Source organism: Euprymna scolopes, chromosome 32, assembly GCF_053919585.1.
Source record: "Euprymna scolopes isolate OS-2025 chromosome 32, ASM5391958v1, whole genome shotgun sequence".
Lineage (NCBI taxonomy): Eukaryota > Metazoa > Mollusca > Cephalopoda > Sepiida > Sepiolidae > Euprymna > Euprymna scolopes.
The window spans coordinates 69,118,051-69,138,524 of NC_136513.1; the positions used below are offsets into that span (position 1 = coordinate 69,118,051).

Consider the following 20,474-nt stretch of genomic DNA (forward strand, 5'->3'; position numbering starts at 1 on the left):
TGAAAAAATATAGATCGAATTAAATATTTACCCACCAAAACAATAAAATATGAGAACATAATTTTCTTTGGAAAATGATTTGAAAGAATAAACCAGTTTATTATAATCAATAAACAGGCTGAACATTCTGTAAAATTGAAAAACTATAAAATTTTATTTTAGCCAACATTAAAGTATTTGGATGATAGGCCAGTATTCCCTAAAGACCGGGCCATGGCAGAAGCATGGTGAGTATTATTTCTTTTAAAACTCTTGATTCATAGCATTCGATTATTTTTAATTGGTCAACATTCTTAAAAAGAAGTATAATTGTTTTGCCTGAAAATCAATTATTCATTCTATTGAGTCGGCTTTTTCTTAATATGTGGCATCCCAGATTACATAATGATGGGGTTGTCACCTATTGGTTAATTTAGCCATCGTGGTTACAAATATAAAAGGTGTGACTCGAAAATCCACTTTCACGTTTCCCGTTTTCAGTTTGATGACCAAAGTGATAACATCATTTGTCCATTACTTGTATCCATCCAAACCAGTTTTTTGACATGCTTTAAAACAAGATCTCAATTATTCTCTTTTATTTATGTATTAGAACTTGTGATGCCATGATTCCAAAACAATTACTGATTCTGTTCTAAATTTCCGATTCTAATAATTTCTGATTCCGATTCCAATTCCAATAAGAAAGATGCCCGAAAGAACACAGCCACAGCATAAAAATAATAGACACCTATCAAAAGAGTTTAGCAAACCGTGTCGACTTAAGTTTGTTTATATAGAAATGTTCTGATATTTGGAGCTCTTCTTACTACAAATTTCTTCCTAAAAAGAAGAATAAGGTTAAAATGTAAATGTGCCAAAGTCATGCTAAAAATGTTGCCTAACAGTTTGTTTACATCTGATTTTTATATATATAATTTTGCACCAGAACAAAATTCATAAAAAACGTATATGTTCAATTTTTCTGTATCTTCTTAATAAGTTTTCAAAAAAAACAATACACATTAAGAAACTTGTAACTAAATTAATTTTCTATATTTATAACGATGCTATAAAGGTAATTCCAACAAATCTGTCATCAGAGAATTCGACTCTAAACAATTGTACACCAAAGAATGCGATCTGCTTGATGTATATCTTTTTTTGACACTGAGGTTTTTTTTGTATGAACTTTTAGGATAGATATTGATTGGATATCTTACATGGAATAAATTTATTATTGACAAACAATTTTTTGATCATCTTATAAAAAATATTTTTTCTGAATTAAAAATAATTAATTAATAATATTATATATAAATAAATTTTTTTAATACTACACTTTATCTTTTCTGTCCTCATTCAGTGAAGGAGGTAATTTTTCTTTTTCTTCCAAACTAGAGTGTCCATTCTTAGAGAGGTGGATGCCCTCATTAAAAAACAGACCTTGTGTTTGACTGCCTCTATGGGAAGACAAGTAAATAGGATGACATTTAATAAACAACATCCTTAACTAAATCACTCCCTTCCAAAGTGAACATTCAGAAGGAAGAAGAAAAAAACAAAAAAATTAATTTAGAATTTAGAGTGGTAAATCAGTTTCATACATAAAATCAATGAAAAATGATCCTCATTTCCGAGTCATTCTAAATTTTTAACGCTGTTCATTTTTTAAATTTTTTTACCACTAACCCTAAGTCCGACTGGAAAGGTCATATAACTTAAAATCGCTTAAAAGTTGTTACCTCCACTCCCTAAAAAAAATGCTCAAAATTTTTCTCCCATAGCAAATGCATTTTATTAATTGCCCTAAAACGTTAGAATGGCTGAGAAACGAGCATTCATTTTACTTTAAATTTACATGTGAAACTGATGCACCATTCTAAGTTCTAAAAGAATTGATTTTTTTTTCTTCCTGCCGGGGTTTTCAGATTGTACAAATGTAATCATCTTACAAAAGTAGAAGCTCATTTGTGTTTGCGGAAGTAGATGACAATTTTCATCATCATCAACAACAACAACAACAACAACAACAACAACAATAATAACTAGCGGGACCTGTCGAAATTTCACAGTGGACTCTTTCGCATGTAATATATCAATGTTGGCATTTTGTAGATGTTCAATGTAAATGGAGACACCCTGATATTATTGTAGCTCTTTTGTTAAAACTGCAAAAATATTTATCTAAACTAGCAGGGATGCCCAGCATAGCCCGGTCCTAAAATATGCTTAAATATGAGATTTTAATTTATGCAGATTTCGTATATATTATTATAGAGTCAATTTTCTATCGATTCTTATATATTATATTATAAAGTTGTGATTTCAAAAATAAAAAAAATATATCCATATGACTTGGGTGCATCAGCTATAATCAAAACCGAAACCAAAACTTATGAAGAATTCTTAGTAAAATTATTTTAAAAAAAGTAGATGACTTGAGTGCCATCAGTCATAATCAAAACCAAAACCAAAACTTATGAAGAATCCTTGTAAAATTATTTATTACAAAAAATAGAAGATCATAACAAACAACAGTCACTTGGAAGAAAAAAATGTAAGCATAACACACAAAATAACACGCTATCATATTAATATATAGATAAAAGTAATACTTTATTCAGTTTTTATATACTAAAAAGATCTACTTACATACTAAATTAAAATAAATTGAAATATGAAACAAAATGTATAAAACATATTACTGATTAATTTTTGATTCATAAAAAATATTTTAAATTTCTTTCAAATCGATTTTTTAAATATACACTTATATTTTTATGTTGGCAGGCAAATTTTCACTTTTGCATAGTCTGTGTATTAGTGTCTTGTCAGTGGAAGGAAAATGAATTGAACGAACAAAACGGTTTCAAAAGTATTAATAACCAAGAATCATTTTTATTTCTTGTCTTTGATTTTATTGCTTTCTTTCTCCACACTCACCCATCTTTTATATATTTAGAAATTGTTTCTACAGGGAACAATTCAAAATCAAAGAACTTACAGCCAAGTATGGTCTCATGTAAACCTCTGGACATATTTAAATCCACTCATTTGTATCCAATTCAACCAAATCTTTGAAAATTTTTGTTTTTCACACATTTTGGTCACCTTTTGTTCGGTTTACCAATACTGAAAGACGCAACAAAAGCCCACATTTCATTTTTTTTTAATTAAAAACTCAACTAAATTTACATTATATTTTCATGTTATTATGATCTATAGATTTTAATTTTGCCCGTAATTTAAAACTTGTGGACATGTTTTGGCAGCACCTAACTCTCACTTCTCCTATTTTGTCTCTCAGTCCTTGTTTAAAATAAGTGATGTTTCTGACAAAGGGGAAAAATGTATAATAGGTCAGCAGTCTTTTTCCTGAGCAGTCACTTGAAATGTCTTTATTTTTCTCTTTCTATTCCTATCCTTATAGCCATGTCACTAATAAGGGTGATGGAGGTAAACGTTTTACCTGAGCTGATGTTATCCATTTGATAGTAAGAGGCCCGAATCTTGGATTAACCCCCAAGGAAGCCATCCTATCAGCAGGTGCAAAGTATTTGGCTTGCTGCATTGCCATTTGGTGAATGAATTCTGGACTATGCAGTGGCTTCTGGTGGGGCCTCTTGGTGCCATATTAGTGGGAACTGTTATGGCTTTTCTCTTCATGGTCAGCAGAAATCATTTCCCATTTCTTTTTCTCCTTTTCTTTCCTTTTCTGCTCTGCTCTAGCCAACTCTACCAACCTCTTACACATATCCCCATATTCCAACATGAAATTTTCAATGAACAATACAATAGTATGCCAACCTAGTATGTAGCTTTTTCTTCTCTCTTTATTAGAAACATCACTCATTGTAAACCTAGAATTCCAACTTCCAACATAAACTCCTACTATCAGATCTCCTTCTCCAACATATGGGGTCTATGTACCAACCTTCTAGAGGTTGAAATCCAATCACAGGATACCAAACTTGACCTATTGTTCCTGTGTGAAACTGGCATTGAACTGATTGTTTCCCTAAATGAGTTCATGATTAAAGGATACTTTAACTTGACATCTAAGACCGTCATAGGCATGGAATATGTGCGTACATTAGGGATGGCCTTCCATGTGGTAGGGATATCTCCAGAGAAGATCATAAATTGCCATATATGTGCTTATGAGTAGTACTTACTCACAGAACTGCATTCATATTTGCCTTTTATCACCCCACAACAGCAGAGTTACTATCAGTGAGAGTATCTCTGAGAAAACTGACCACATTCTGTCTGTTCATCCCTGGGTAACATTCACGTCTATGGAGACTTCAATGTTCACAATATTGAATGGCTAGCACACTCAAACAAGACGGATGATGAGAGGAGGTCCTGTCATGATTTTTCTGGAGCTTATGACCTATTACAGATTGCTCATGAATTCATCCATGTGCTGAACTCTAACGGACAATATACAAGTTTCCTAGACTTTTTTCTTATGACTTATCTGGAACTATGCTCATCCTTTGTTCTGTCTCCACTGGGATATTCCAATCACTTTGTTATTTCAATTAAGATAAAAACAAAATGTAATGACATGTATGTAATTTGAGCCTGTCAGAGATGTTCAATAACAGAAGAGTTTCCTTTTGAATTTTCCATTACATGAATAGAATAAAATTTCGAACTTTCACACCAAACATGCTCTCTTGTGTTGTTACTGAAAATATATATATATCCATAGGAGATAACTTTGGTCGGACAATATTATTTTCTTATAAAATGTGTAATGAATTGTTATCATTTTATAGGGCAATTGGTGGGATTGAAGCCGAGGCAGCAGAACGCAAAGTTTGGATTGACAAAGAGCGGAGAAAGATTCAAGCCAGTGTGGATGGTTGGTAATCAGTATTTTCTCGTATAAAAAATATCACAATGATGCATAAGCTTGAAATTCATGTAAAAAAAAAAAAAAAACAAGTAAAAAAAATGATAAAATTGCATGTCAGGATTTATTTGTTAATAAATCTCTGTCACATAACACAGGAGATATAAACACCTACCTATTAATTATTGTTACCAAAACAGGATGAAGAAAGTTGTTGAATATCGCAAAAGTTAAATAATCACTTGAAGAAGTGAGTTATTATACAGTAAAGTAAAAACTGTTATCAATATTTTCCTAAATATATCTAGAGATATTTGTAATGGACTCGCCTGGCTGAGCCTGGTCAACTTAGTATGCTTAAAACAATTTGTTTGCAATGATTAAATTTACCAAATATCTGTATGTGGTAAATTTAACCATTGCAACCAAATTGTTTTGTGCAATGATTATCTGTTTTTCTAAAGAACATTTTTATCAAATTTATAAAAAGATCAGCTGTATCCGGGAGCTTTTTTTTACTTAACATTTTTGCTTGTTTTTTTTTGTTTTTTTTTTTATTATTATTGACTAACCCAAATTGTTATATAACTACAACTAATTTTGTTATAATATTGTTTCAATTTCTATTTTTTTTTTTAAATTATTTCTTTTATACACATGATAGTTGTAGAATATCTGAAAATGTCCTTTCAGCCATCAAATCATTTCTCTCTGATTGGTCTAAAAAAATAGTTGTTCAAGTCAAGAGTCTATTCTGAATCTTAATTGTGATTGATGATTTTCCAAGTTATATTTTTAGACCATTAGTTGACATCTATGCAGACAACACAGCTGTGTATGGCAGGACTTCAAGCAGCATTGGGAATGAAATTTTTGTTAATTTTAGTCCTTTCATCTGGAGCAGATGGTGCAATGGGGAAAGAAGTTACTTATTACTTTTAACACTTCTAAAATAAAGCATTTCTCATTTCATCACCAATGCTCAGATCCTTGTTTCATCCCAGTTCAAATGCATGGCTCCCTCTCATTAAAGAAGCCCATATTTTTATCAACTCTTAGTACAAACTTTCACTCCAGATATGACATGGAAAACGAGGTCTGTTGCTGAGATTACTGAAAAATGGTTGGATCATCGAGAAAATATCTAATTTCTAATTCAATTCTTTTCCTATATAAGAGACAAATACGTTCTGAAATTGAGTTAATGCTGCCATATCTGAAGAAGTGCCACTCAGAGCATCATTTTTTATTCTACAGAGTAAAAAATCTACTTAGAAATCTCATAAGGGATGATCTCTTCTGCTCTTTACAGATCCTTTTCTCATAGAAGGAACATTGATAGTCTTTCTCTACTTTATTATTTCCATCGAAGGTGCTCGACTGAACTCTTGTAAAACATTTGCAGCAAGAACTCGTTTTCTACCACAATAAGAAAGAAAAAAAAGTTCTTTTCTTTCTTCAAATGCCTAAAGTTGAGCAAAATTTCGAAAAATTTCTTTCTAAAGTTTTCCTGTCTGTGGAAAATATTACCATGTGACTGCTTCTCTGTGGACTACAACATCCAATATTAATAAATATTTGTCATAAATGGTTATTATAATTAATAAAATGTTGGTTATTCCATTCAACATTTCCAGTTATTTTCATACAACTGACAATCCATCTATCTCATTAACCTTTATTCTTCAGTGGCTTTTGGTCTTGACTAATGGAAACTCATTAGCGTAAAAAACAAAAAGAACAAAAACATGTAAATATCTTCTAAAACTTTTAGTCTTTTAATATATGAAAATTTGTAAATGAATTTCAGGTCAGAGATGATCTGGTAGTTTAAATACTTTAAAAATCCCTTTCAAATTTTGAAACTTAACAAAGTGATTAATTTTTTTCTCAACTATTTAAAAAAGATTAAAATAGATGAATTGTTTATGAAGAAATAAAAATGCATTATGGTTCATTTAATTTTGTAATTAAATTATACTTTTAATAGGACTTTTAAAATTGCGTTTTATTTTATATCATTGCATTTTTTTATTTTAATAAATATTCCACTAATAGAAAAATATGCATATATATTTTCTCTCTTTCTTATTAAGTAAAACTTCTTGTTATTTCAGCTCTTGACAAAATCAGAAGAAAATCTATAGCACAACGAATCCAAAAAGAACTTGATGCAAAAAATGAAGGCGAAACAAATGAAGAAGACAAAGTTGAGGTTGTAATTGAAGAAAGTATTGATTGGTTGTATGAGACATATAAGACGGAGTGGGTAAGTAAAGAGACAAAGAGAGATAGAGAAAAGTTTGTTACTCTGAAAGAAGCTGATGAAGAAAAAGAGGATAATGAAGAAACAGGTGAAGAAGAAGAGGATACTAAAGAAACAGAAGAAGAGGATACCAAAGAAAAAGAAGACGAAAAAGGAGAGAATGATGATGAAGAAGAAGAAGAAGGTAAAGAAATAGAAGAAAAAGGTGAACTGAAAATTTCTGAAGAAGGTTCTACTGCAACTGAAACTTCACAAAAAACGGATGAAATAAAATCTCAACAACAGCAGCCAATAAAAAAGGTAATTAAAAAATATATCAGGATGATTGCAGGAGAATTAGTTAAGTAGGTGTCTTTCAGTTGCACAATTATGGAGTTGCACTCTAATTGTTTGTTCTGGTACAGTTTGGAACATGGCTGGCCAGTCCAACATGAGAATAATAATACAGTAGAACCCCGAGATGCGTTTTTTTCAGGTTACAATGTGGAATACGATGTTTTTCCGGTCCCTGGTTATGGTATTTGCCCTACCTTATGGTGTTATTTGTAATGTTATTTGATTAAATGCATGTGTATTATATACTGTACTGTATTTTGTTAATAATTTTTAATGCTGTATCCCGGGGTTCTACTCTACTTATGTCAGAGAGCACAGATGAAGTCTGATGCTGGTCAGTCTGTCTGGCCTGTAACCTTTTTTTTTTTTCTTTTTTCTTTTATTGTTGAGCAAGTATCTCTATTTATTTTCATTGTCACAAACACAGAGTTACACACAAAGTCGGTTTTTAATGTGGGGAAAATCCAGCTCTCCCCCAAGAGGGGTATTTTGGATTGGGACATCTCAAAGGCTTCCCCTTCACTGACGGAGGATAGAAAAGATGAAGTGCAGCATTAAAACAGAAAGCACATCTTGCTCCGTCAAAAGGCCAAATGTGTCTTTGAACTTGGAGACGTTTCTGCCCAAATTGATTTCACGCTGACCATTCAAGGGTTGTTGCATGGTCAAACTTGCTTGCACATGTCCTTGAATTTTACCTGTGGTCAGGCAGTCAGATACTTTTCCTGCACAGATTCTCTCTAGATGAGGTTTTTAGAGAATCGCTCATTGACCACATGCACAATATGACAGAGCTATTGAATGCATTTCTGTTTCCATGTACATGCTGGTGCTTCCAACTCTTTCCAAATTAGTGTTGTTTGGGACCTTTTCTTGCCAGTTGACCTGAGACCTTGTTCTGCTTTAAGAATTAGTATAATTAGTGATATTAATTTTTAGTACCAAAGATATTTATTCATAAGAAAGTAAGTAGATGTAAGTGTGTGTGAGAGAATGTATTTCACAAAGTTTTATTCCTTAACATTTACAAACTATACGAAGCTAATAATGAAAATCTGTGAATGAGATTTTTCATATTTTAAAACTTATCCTTGTTGAATTAATCAACCATATTTTTTATTCGTTCTAAAACAGGATTATATACAAAATGATATTAATTTATTTGACATTAGTGCACTTTAACTAACCGGTAGTATTTTTTCATTTTTGGAAGAGTCCTAGTAGAGAAAAAAGGGGGAGACAATCCAAATTTTAATCATTTGTCAAACCAAACTTTTCTGGTAATTCAACACAAGTTCAGTGAAGTAAGGAAACACTATAACAGAAAACATTACTGAAACATTTATTGAATTAATTTAAATTTTTGAAAATTTACTGCTTGAGCAACAAAATTTCAAATTAAATATTTTGGTATTTATGCAGAATACGATCATGCTAAAATAATGTTATTTTTTAGAAACCCATTCTTAACACGGGCAGGAGAGAGAGTTTTGTAACTACTCTGTACTTTTACCTTTTAAAAGATACAGTAATCAGTGCCTCTGTAAAAAATCAATAATTTTTCTTTGGTCTCAAGAAAAATAAAAAATGGCTAGTAAATTGCGTTTACGTCCAATTTTGGATAACTTATTCAATAAAAAAATATCTCTAAAATTTGGATTATCGGCCCTTTTCCCTACTCAAACTCTTCTGAAAATAAAAACTAAAAAGTACTTCCGGTTAGTGCACTAGTGCCACTTATTTTTATTATTAGGAATATGGGTTCACTTAAAAAACTGTTGATTCATTTTGTTGTATTTCACATGATGACTATTGTTGAAGGATAATGAGCCTTAAGAAATATTTTCAAGTTTTATCAGCCTCGTTTGTCCTGTGGAAATCATTTTTTCCTAATCTGTGAAGTTTCAGATCACACGACAATCAAATGATCAACTACATGAGCATCCATATAAAAGCCTTGTCTCAAAATTCCATTTCCTTTTTTCTCCCTTTTTAGTCTTATTGTTGAGGTGAAAACATCTGACATCCATTGTCTACTGCTCTTATTTTCTCCAGATCAATTTTCTACAACATGCAGCTGGTCTCCTCACCCATAAACCAGTATTCTCAATATACTCGTATGCATCTTGATATACAACTGCGCATGGGCTCAATCAACCAATGAATGAGCACCCCATCGTCACATGAGCTGGTACCCCACATGTTGAGAAAATGCAATCACAGCAAAAAGAATTATTTAGATGACAATTACTTGTAGCGTAATAAGACAGAATATTTATTTAATGTTTTAAAAAGTATTAAATTGCAACAATTTCAAATAAATAAACATAGAAAAAACATTTGTTTTCTTTATGTGAAAAAAATATTTAGCCGACAATGACAATTTATTTTTATGGTAGAAGAAACATATTTTTCTTAACAGTAGTGACCATAAAGAACATTTATAATTTCAAAAGATATATTATTATTAACAGTTAATCATACAGATTAATGTAGAAAGCACTATGGAGTTTGTATGAACTTCTGCTAATTTATTTATAATACTTGTAACGTGTGTATTATTGAATTGTGTATAATATTATTTTATATCAGAGTGAGGCTTCTGACATGGATGTGATTGATTTACGTAGCAAGAGCAACTTGGAATCTTCTGCAAATGATCAAAGCATCTTTAATCCAGGTAAGTCAGAAAAGGAAAACGCCATCTTTTTAGTGTCTTACATAAAAATTGTTTTGCATTAATTTTACCTAAATAATTGTTCTTTTAAATAAAATTTACTTATTTTCTGAAAATAATTTGACTAAAAATTTGTTGTATAGAATAAAATCTTTATTTATCGAAATCAGTTTTGTCTTCATTATGTTTAATATATAATTCATATAAGAAATGTATATTTTAAATTTTACAAAGAACTAACAGGACTCGTGCTCCAGTGTTGTCCAGGGAAAAATATGGCAGAAAGCCAGAACAGATTTGAAGAGAGAGAGGTATCGACCAGTCTCTAAATTCATGATGGTGACGGGAATAGAGGTCAAAACTCTTTTCTCTAACAAGAAAAAAACAAAAACAAAACAAAAAAAAAATCGGTAAATAGTAATGGCTCAGGAACATATACAATCATTTAAAATAATAATTGTTATTTAACCAGATAGGGTTTTATTTTGTGTGTGAGGTATGTGTAAGTCACAATCCTTCTTGAATGTTCAATATCTCCCCATGAGAATGAAATTTAAAAAGATTGAGATCTATTAATAATGCAAAGAAATGTGCATTTTAATAAGACAAAAGTTCAGGATCATCATTCAAGTGGAAAAAAAAACTATTCGCATAATTGTAAAGGTATTGCTAGAAGGTTTTAGTGACTGGTGAAATTATTAATGTCAGCATATTTTATAAAGAAAACTCTGTGAATGAAAAATACCAGGAGGATAAAAGTTTGTGAGCAAAAAAAATATTCATTCTTTGTTGTTTGTGTGAGCTTCATTAGTACAGGGATTCAGTAATTTGTCGATTTGCAGTTTGAACATGACACTTTTACTAGTGCAGATTTTTATGTTGTATGATGGAGTCCCACATGCATGATAATTTTGAGCAGTGGCGATTGAACCTGCAAAAAGTAGTCTAGAATTCATAGAATCGTTGCTGAGATTTGTTGAGGTTTTAACGTCGTCAGATGGAGTCTAATGTGAGTGACAATTATGGGTGGCAACAATGGTGACTTGCGGAAACACTGTCTAGACTAGTTTGTTTTTTGGCATGTTAGTGCTTATATATGGGATTTTTTGAATGTTCCAACCCATTCACTGTCTACATACATGAAAAGGTAAAAATATAGTCCCATGGATTTGTGTGTAAAAGGGACACATTACAGCTGCATCTCTACACACTGACAGAATTGTGTGGGCAACCAGTGACAAAATCAAATTATTCCTCAAATGAATAAATTCCGGCTGAATAGATTCCTTTGATTACATGACGAGCAACTTGATTTAGCCAGGTGCTACCGATTCAGTAACCTCTTTCCCAATATTTTTAAATGTTTCTCACCACAGTTTGTATACCATATATGAAGGGCTTGTCTGAAAAACTTCAACGAATATGTAATCCATATGACATCAGGACAGTATTCAGGAGTGATTCAACTCTAAGGAAACAGCTTGTGAGAGTCAATCCCCTACAGAAAAAACTCATGACTAAGAACTGTGGATATGAAATCCCATGTAAATGTGGAAAAATATACAAAGGTGAAACATGTTGTCCATTGAAAGTACGGTTAGATGAACATCAAAACATACAAAATGTATAACGATTTTTCAAATTGTAACCCCTTTTTTGACCCCTATTTTAACCGGCTAAAGACCCATAAACTATTTTATCTGGCTAAAGACTCATAAAAGAACAGTCAATAAAAAATCAAATCATTTGAGATGCCTAGTGCCGCTTTGGGAAATATGGACACAGACAGACAGACAAACTTTTATATATTAGTTTTCTGCTTGAGATTTGATGTAAATAAGTTTTCTTCATAAACAATCAAAAGAAAAATGTCTCTTTGCTCTATAATGAAGACATATTTGTATTTAATTTATTACTTTACTTATTTCAGGGATTTCTCAAAACCTCTTAGAATGTGACACTTTTAAAAGTTCTTTGCTGAGAATACAAAATGTAGAAGGTAGGAATAACTTTTTTGCTTCGCGTTGGAAAAATTCATTTGAGCCCAATCCCAACAACAAAACAAAGTTTATTATACTTGAGGCACCCCAGAATTAGAAATTACCAAAAGGAAAAATTTTGCTTGACACCAGTTTATTTTTCTTTTGCATCCAGTTGAGTTATAAACAACACACTTGTGTTCACAGATTTTGTTTACAAAACATTTCTTTTTGTAAACTTTAGAGATTTATAAAAATAAAAATTTTAATTAAAAAGCTTTTTTATAAAAAAAATTTTTTTATTAAACAAAATGTATGAACAAACAAAGCAAATTTTAATCAAAACATTGAAATAAGTAGCTGTTGTGCAGATTTATTTACAAGTATAATAAAAGAAATTTTATTAAATACATAGTATTATTTACACACTTTTTATAATAAACAAAGGAAATAAACAAATATAAAAAAAAAACATTGCAGAGAGGATGTCTCTTTTTACTTGCCTTAACACGAAGCCAGAGTTAGATACAAGATCGATTTTTAATGTCGGGAAAATCCAGTTTTCCAAAAAGAGGAACTTCGGAGTGTAAAAAGTATTTTTGTTAAAAAAAAAAAATGTTGCAAATGTAAAGTAGGAAAATGTGTCCCCTACAGCTCGTTGCTAAGATCTATATACAAAGCAAATGGCTGCCCTCATCTGTCCTCTACATATATAAAGCTGAATGTCTGTGTGTGTATGTGTCTGGTCACGAATAGGCTCCTATATGGTTGACTATTTTAAAAAACTGATTACATATAATGATAGAAGATGTATCGAAACACAGGAATGGGTAGTGTTTGATCTAGCAGAACAGTGGTTCATTAAAATTGTGGGGTCTGCGTTCACGCCTGGTCCACAAAGTATGGAAATAAAAAATTAAAAAATTAAAAAAAAAAGTTTACAAGTGTTTCTGATATAGATGTACATAAGAATACTTTGATAAGTATGTTTTAACTTAAATAGGGATGGTATAATAAAATTGTGGGGTCTGCGTTTGCGCCTGGCCTCAGAACATATGAAATCTCAAGAGTTTCATAAAAATTTGTATATGTTCGTTTGAAAGCAGCAGCAGCAGCCATAATTGCTGGTTGATGCTCAGAGTGCAAGAGCATCTTTGCTAAACTTCTGACATTATTTTATGTTGATTTTAAACTTAATATAAGTAGCATATAATTTTAAACTTAATATAAGTAGCATATAATGCTTTACTATAAAAGCAAATATCAAAACATGTTTCGTAATTTTTTAAAACAGACATTTAGGCAACATTAATGAAATTAATTACAGAAAATGATGATCACAACATTAATGAAATTAATTACAGAAATTGATGATCACAATTGTTAAGAACTAATTTCTAAGTTTTTTAATGCCTACAAGTTTTCTTGATTTCTTGTATTTTTCAGTTGAGGATAATCAATCAGAAAACCTTAATGAAGTTGATGATGTGAGTATTTAAAAGTAATTTCTACTTTTGAAACATAATACAGATTGACAATTCTTTTAGATCTTTTTCAAACAATATATCCTAAACTGTGCTCATCCTCAGTTCAGTCTCTGCTAGGATCTTCTGATCACTCGGTTGTCTGAATAAAGATAAAAACAAAGTATAACAAAACCCCAAATAACCCTCTCCATCAAACAATATATTGATACTCAATGACTGACTGGGATATCAAATCTACCCGACAATCCATGTTTAAAAAGAATGCATTTTCTATAGCATCTGACTTAACTGATTCGTTAACCATTGACATGAACAGCTACATACTCCCCAAGAAATTGCAACAGAAACCGAACAGTCAGCCTTGGTACACCTCTGAATGTACTGGTGCTATTGCTCATAAAAACCTTCAATTGTTTTAAATGCAAGAGATGTCTTAAAACTAAAGTTGCATTTAGGACTGTGAACAATCTCTGCAAAAAGATTATGGAAAATGTGGGAGAGTCATATGCTTAATTTCTCAAGTCCAAAGTAGAAGAACACAGGCTTGGTTCCCATAAATTTTGATGAATAACAAACAAGGTCCAGAACAGATTTTCATTCTTTGTCCCGACCATCATTAGCAAGACTGAGGTGATTTTATCAACATTTGACAAAGCCAAACTGTTTGCCAATAATTTTGCATCAAATTCATCCCTATGTAATCAGGGCCACCTACCGTCTGAATTTCATCTGAAGGCTAAAAAATAATCGGAGTAATATCCACATATCTGCCTGTGATGTTCCCAAACTTATCAAGAACCTTGATGCCAGCAAAGCAACTAGACTTGACAATATTCCAGTCATCATACTCAAAAACCTGCAACCAAAACTAACACTCATTCTTACAAAGCTGTTCAATCCATGCCTAATGGAGAAATGCTTCCCAACACCTTGGAAAACCTTCTGCATCTCAGTACAGACCAATTAGTCTTTTATGTGTCATGAGCAAGCTCCATGTTAAATAGAGAATTTTGTGACAAACAATATATGATTTCCAGTCCTTTGAGAGATCTACAGCTTATTTACTGACTGTAATTTCTATTTACTTTACACATTACTATATAAAATTTCTGATTTCAATTATTAGCATTGTAGAAATTTTTATTTAAATTAATTTTAGTAAGCTGATTTTATTAGGATTATTGATTCGCTTTTTTATTTTTCATTTTAATTTTTTAAATTTAAATGCGTTAGTTTTTTGTTATGAGTTATCCCAAAGTAAAGGTTATTCTGTGTTTACAGTTGTTTACTATTTCACTTCTATGGTTAAGTATTTTTTACATCTTTGAATGTACAAATTTCTAGTTTTTCATTCAAACATAATCTACACAGATCGTTTAAATATCTGCATGTTTTAGCCAACCTTAAGATTTTCTATTAAACTACCTCTGACTGTCCACTATTCTTAATATTCCAATAACTGTTCAGTAATAATGTATTATATTGGTGTTTTTGTTATAAAATGTAAATTTAAGGTGTTTTAACTGAATGTTTTTTGTATTGTAGGATGAAGATGATATGGAGCCAAATAATCTTTGTTCATCTACAATCAATACATGTCAAAAGGTTAGAAAATGATTGTTTCTGGTTGTGTTTGTAAAAATTGTAAAAGTAGTACATGTTTGATATTTAATATATGTAACATTATAAGATGCAGGACAAGTAATTTCAAATGCAATCATGATGATGAAAAATAGAAAGTTAAAACTATTGAGTATTTAAAAACAAAATCTTGATAGAAATAACTTTAGAATTATGGAATTTAAACCAAAATAAATCTTAGATGTTTAATAGAATTTGTTGTGTTTTGCTGTTAACTTTCACCTGGAAGCTGTAACAGTAGCAACAGGGTTACCATCATCATCATCATAACAACAGCAACAACAACAATAGAATCTATGATCAAAAGAAATGTCAACAAATAACCTTTAGAATCCAGTCATGTTAATCTATCTTCCCTTTTTTTATGATATAACACTACATTTATAAATAGTTGCACATATAGCCAGCAGTATTTTATTCTCTACATACATGGCAACAATATTAACATGTTTTATCACCTCAAAGATATAACATACATGGTCGGAAAATTAAGGACAATTATGCATTAAAACATGTGTTAATAACAATTACCATTTTTGGATAAAAGCTGCTATTACAAATATAACACCAACAGGACATAAAAGGCATTACTTAAAGATGGTATGAAAATACATGCAAATATGAACAAAGAAAAGAAAATGAATCATAAGAACTGTTTATGTCTTCTTACAATATTAATGCATAAATTGTTACAGAAACAAAAGAAAATGTGCAAATGCAAACGTGTTAACATAAATGTCAAATGTGATTTGATAGTAAGAAATTTTATGAATAAAGTTTGTTTTGCATTTGAACTTGTGCTAAAAAAAGCAGAGTTTCAGAGAGGATGTTGGTTTAGCTTGAAAACCATGTTTATTAAGAGAATCAATTGTTGTGCAAGAAGTGTAAGATAATGGAATGATAACTTAGATGTGGAGAAAGTATATTTGGAGGGTAAAACTATTGAAGTTGTTCAGAAGTTTTGTTACCTTAATGTCATGTAAGAGTTTAGAGCAGATGGAGTAAGTTCAGGCAACTTACTAACCAGCAGAGCATTATTGCGGTCAATCAAAGGAAAAGTCTATTAGGCATCTATTTACAGTGTGATGATGCATGAAAGTGAAACCTGGTCATTAAGGGTTGAGGACATGTATAGCATGGAGAGAAATGATATGAAAATGATGATGGCTATGCGATGTGAATCTTAAAGATGAACTTAGTCTCTGAGGGAGACTAAATCTGTACAGTATAAGGAGTGTGTCTAGAACAAGAGACACTGATGGTATGCCCATATTGAAAGAATCAATGAGCATTCTTGGGTTAGCAGAGTTGAGGAAATAAGTTTAGTTCACAGGTAAGATCAAGGGAAATACGGGAGAAAATGATTAAGATGGACTTTAGAGAAATAGGGATAAATAAAGACCTAGCCAGAGATAGGTTGGTTTGGAAGTTAATTTTTAAAAGCTGCCTAAAACATGTCAGTATGTCAAACAGATGTTAAAGAAATGATGAAGATGATGAGGATGTTGGTAAAAATTAGTCTTGTTTTGAATTTATGATGATATGAAGCATAGGGGAGTCAAATAATGTGATTACAGCAATATCACAGTTGATTATCTCCCCTGGAAACCACTCTGTTCTTAACAATTGTTTGCAACAATTCTCATGCCATTTATTTCTTGTTAAGGATCTCCAATTTTTGCAGAATCAACTTATGATTATGCAATCTAATCAAAAAGAAAATAATACTTGCTAGAATGCACACGACTTTTTACATTCATCTTGTTCTCTTCACTACCAACCACTCAATTCTTGTCTTCTCATCTTCAGCCTTTTTATAACAGCTAATCCATTGATATGCAAATTAATACATACCAAACTAATCAAACTACAAATTAATAATAGAAGAGTAAAATTGTCATGGTAATAAGAGTAAAAGATAGAATATTAAGCATGACCATTTTGGTAGAAAAAATTATAGAAAAACAAAATTGTTAAGGTTTGCATTTTTTATGATTTTCGGACCATGTGGAAAATTAGTTGACACATAAAAGTCATTGTTAGCAGCTAATGCCAATTACAGAACAAGAATTTCAATAAAGGTTGTAGAGAGAAAGGGAATATCAGAAAGAATGACAAAGTTAATCCATACGAAATACATAATATTTTTTTAACTCATCAATGAAGCTCCCTCCTACTCAAGAGGATGGACAGTTCCGACAAGCAGTTCTGAAGCATTGCATTACCTTCTTAGCCAGTAAGCGTTCCTCTTTATTGTCACAGTATTGTGATGTGTGTGTATATTAGCATGCTTGTTTTACCAGTGAGAAAGTGTATGTATGAACTGTATATGTTCTTTCAGTAAGCAATATGTGTATTTGTAATTATGATGTTTAGTAGTTTGTAAAAATCTTTCATGTTTTTGATGTTTGTCAAGGGACCCTTCACCCCAAATAGAACTTAGCAGGATAATGTTGTGTACACATTTATTGTCCTGGGAATAAGAAAGAAAAAAATTCTATATCTGAGTTTTTATATGCTAAATTGAGAAGTAAATATCTCTTACATTTGGATTGGTTGAAAGAAACTGCTGATTTTATCATTTATCCAATCAAGAGTCAGTACATTTTGTTTTTTACATGGAGGTCACCACTTATCCAGGCCCAGAGGCCACTCAGGGATAAGGGTTATTGCGTGTACAATGATCAATGAGATAGTATTGTAGTAATCATTAGTGTTGGAGATTTGATAGAGTGTCTTACTTAAGAGGGCGGTTTGTCAGGAATTTGTTTATGTTGGACTTGAAGACATCCAAGTTGTAGTCAGGTGGGAAACAGGCAAATGGAAGAGAATTCCACAGTCGTGCACTTCCGAGAAAGAAGTTCTGCTCATGGAATCTACGTTTGGATTTAGGCACAGATAAAGAGTGTGGAAAATCATTGACAGTAGTTTCAGCCAGACGGGTGTCTCTCGTGAAAGATTGGCGATGGGGGACAAGAGATTGGAGCTCAGACGAACGCTTGCCATGAAAATAATGATAAAACAAAGACAAGCTCACAACATCTCTTCTGTGGGAGAGAGACTGCAGGGAAGAGAAAAGGGCATCCCCCACTAAGCTATGAAGTCTATTTTGTACTCTGTCAGGGCAGGATAGGCTGTTTTTAGCAGCTCCTGCCCAGATGTGGCAGCAGTACTCCATCCTTGGACGTACTTGGCTTTTATACAGATAGAGAATTGCATCAGTAGTGAGATATCTTCTGGAGCAGTAGAAAGATCCCACCATTTTCCCAGCGTCCTTGACAACAGACCTGATGTACGTGTTCCATTTCAGATCAGGAGTAAAGGTCAAACCCAGAAGCTTGTCAAAACATGGAGTCTCCCCAAGACGAGAGCCATCCATTTCAATTGATGCCAGATGGAGATCAGAGCATTGACGATGTAAAGATAGAAGCTTGGTTTTGGATTCATTAAAAGTAACCCGCCACCTCTTCCCCCACTGTACCATGCGCTCAAGATCAGAAGAGAGAGAATTAGAGAGAACCTTGTCATTTACAGCCTTTGATGTGTTGCCAGAGATGGTCGTGTCATCAGCATAGATGTCAACGAATGATTTAAGTATGTGTTTAGGGAGATCATTGATGTAGAGGGACTCCAGCATTAATACTGTGAGCCTCTGATTTCTGCCCATCAACCACATAATTACAATATCCATTGCTGCTGCTGCTAACTTGAACAACAATTTTTTTTTTTTTTTTTTTTTGCTTTTCATCCCGATTCATTATCTGTCAAATCATCAATAGTACTTTTAATTTTTGTGACAAAATATTTCAAATTCTTGATAATACATTTTTCATACTATTTCTGTTTATTTTAAATATATCTTGTAAAGAAATTAATATCATGATTATGATGAGTCCATTACCAATTTTAGGCGAATCAAATTTGATCACTGCAGCATTGTAGCATCCTAGAAACAGAGCAGCAATATATCTCAATCTTGATAGACAGAGTCAGCACTAGAAATGTTAGGTCCACTTAGAAAATTGTTAAACGCTACAAAAGTTGAAGATTGATACTTTATGCGTTGGACTGTCTATAACTCCCAGTCAAAATTAATAAAGAACTTGAGACAATGGTATGCTAAAAATTGAAAACATACAAGTTTTATTACAATATATTTATCACATCTTGTTTGCACTTTGACATTCTAAACAGAAACTAGTTGATGAGTCTCACCAATTAATTAAATAACAATAAACTGAACTTATAAAACAAATGGTTAGCAATAAAACATCAATCAATGAAGATCGATTGATTAGTTTCACTGATTCTTTATTATCAAAAAAATTTACGCATATCGGACACTCATTAATTCATCATAGTGTCTCTTGTTTGTGTGGGTCTCCCTGCATGGCAATTTGAACAAATCTGTCTCACTTGTTGGTAAATGATCTTATGGAAATTATGTGCAAATATATTTTTTCTTTGTAAAAACTGACTTACTAATATTTTCTTTTTTGTTACCTACAGATATCTACCAGGGAAAAGTTTCAACGTCTACTTGATGAGTTACCTGATATGGCTAGCTATTCTGCACATTCTCACCGAAACAAAAGTCTTCTTCGTAAGGAATTAAAAGTTGTTGATGACATTCAAGATGACCCAATGAAGAATCCAACACAGAAACCATTAATTGAAGAAATATTGCTTCAAGAGACAAGTGGCAACTTTCAGACAGTTTCTGAAGAATCAACTTTAGATGTAGATGAGTCTGAATCTAATGCTTATGATGAGGATCCGGATCCATCAAACAGATGGGCAGCACCCAGGGATGTTTCTGAACAGATAACCATTGAAACTGATTCAACTATTGAAGAGAACATTTAAAAAGGATAACCTCATCTTTAAAATCATTTGTTTTGCATATTGGATGGAGGAGGTGTGAATTAACAATAAACCTTGTTACTTCTTTTGTTTACAAAGAAAACATAATAATGAAATATGAACTATTGTAATCCTTCCAAAAATGCATAAAATACAAGTCATATTTTTCTTATTTTATTCAAATTTTTGTTAAAATGTGTGTTATATAAAAGATAAAAACTGAGAAACTGATAAATCATAAGGAAAGTTTTATTAAAAGCTTCCTTTCCAAATAAAAGCACAGATAATTAATAAATTAAATATGGTGGCCTTGCACTCCGCCACCTAGTGAGGAAGGGAGATAACTAGGTATGCTTTATCAAAAGCAATATAGTATCAA

At 31.8% G+C, this 20,474-nt stretch overlaps 1 protein-coding gene across 10 annotated transcripts in view; it reads left to right on the forward strand.

Moving 5' to 3' along the window:
- The window catches only part of LOC145256414 (uncharacterized), a 98,943-nt gene extending 78,676 nt beyond the window's left edge, over positions 1-20,267 (forward strand). For 9 of the 10 annotated variants that reach the window (XM_080115284.1, XM_080115282.1, XM_080115283.1 and 6 more), the window contains 8 exons: positions 163-227; positions 4,770-4,855; positions 6,964-7,412; positions 10,041-10,128; positions 12,056-12,124; positions 13,551-13,591; positions 15,137-15,196; positions 19,742-20,267. In XM_080115284.1, coding sequence (XP_079971410.1) covers positions 163-227; positions 4,770-4,855; positions 6,964-7,412; positions 10,041-10,128; positions 12,056-12,124; positions 13,551-13,591; positions 15,137-15,196; positions 19,742-20,098 — 1,215 coding nt within the window. In that variant the 3' untranslated portion in view covers positions 20,099-20,267. The remainder of the gene's footprint in view (positions 1-162; positions 228-4,769; positions 4,856-6,963; positions 7,413-10,040; positions 10,129-12,055; positions 12,125-13,550; positions 13,592-15,136; positions 15,197-19,741) is intronic. The other variant, XM_080115285.1, reaches the window with a different exon arrangement.
- Positions 20,268-20,474: the final 207 nt, after the last annotated feature.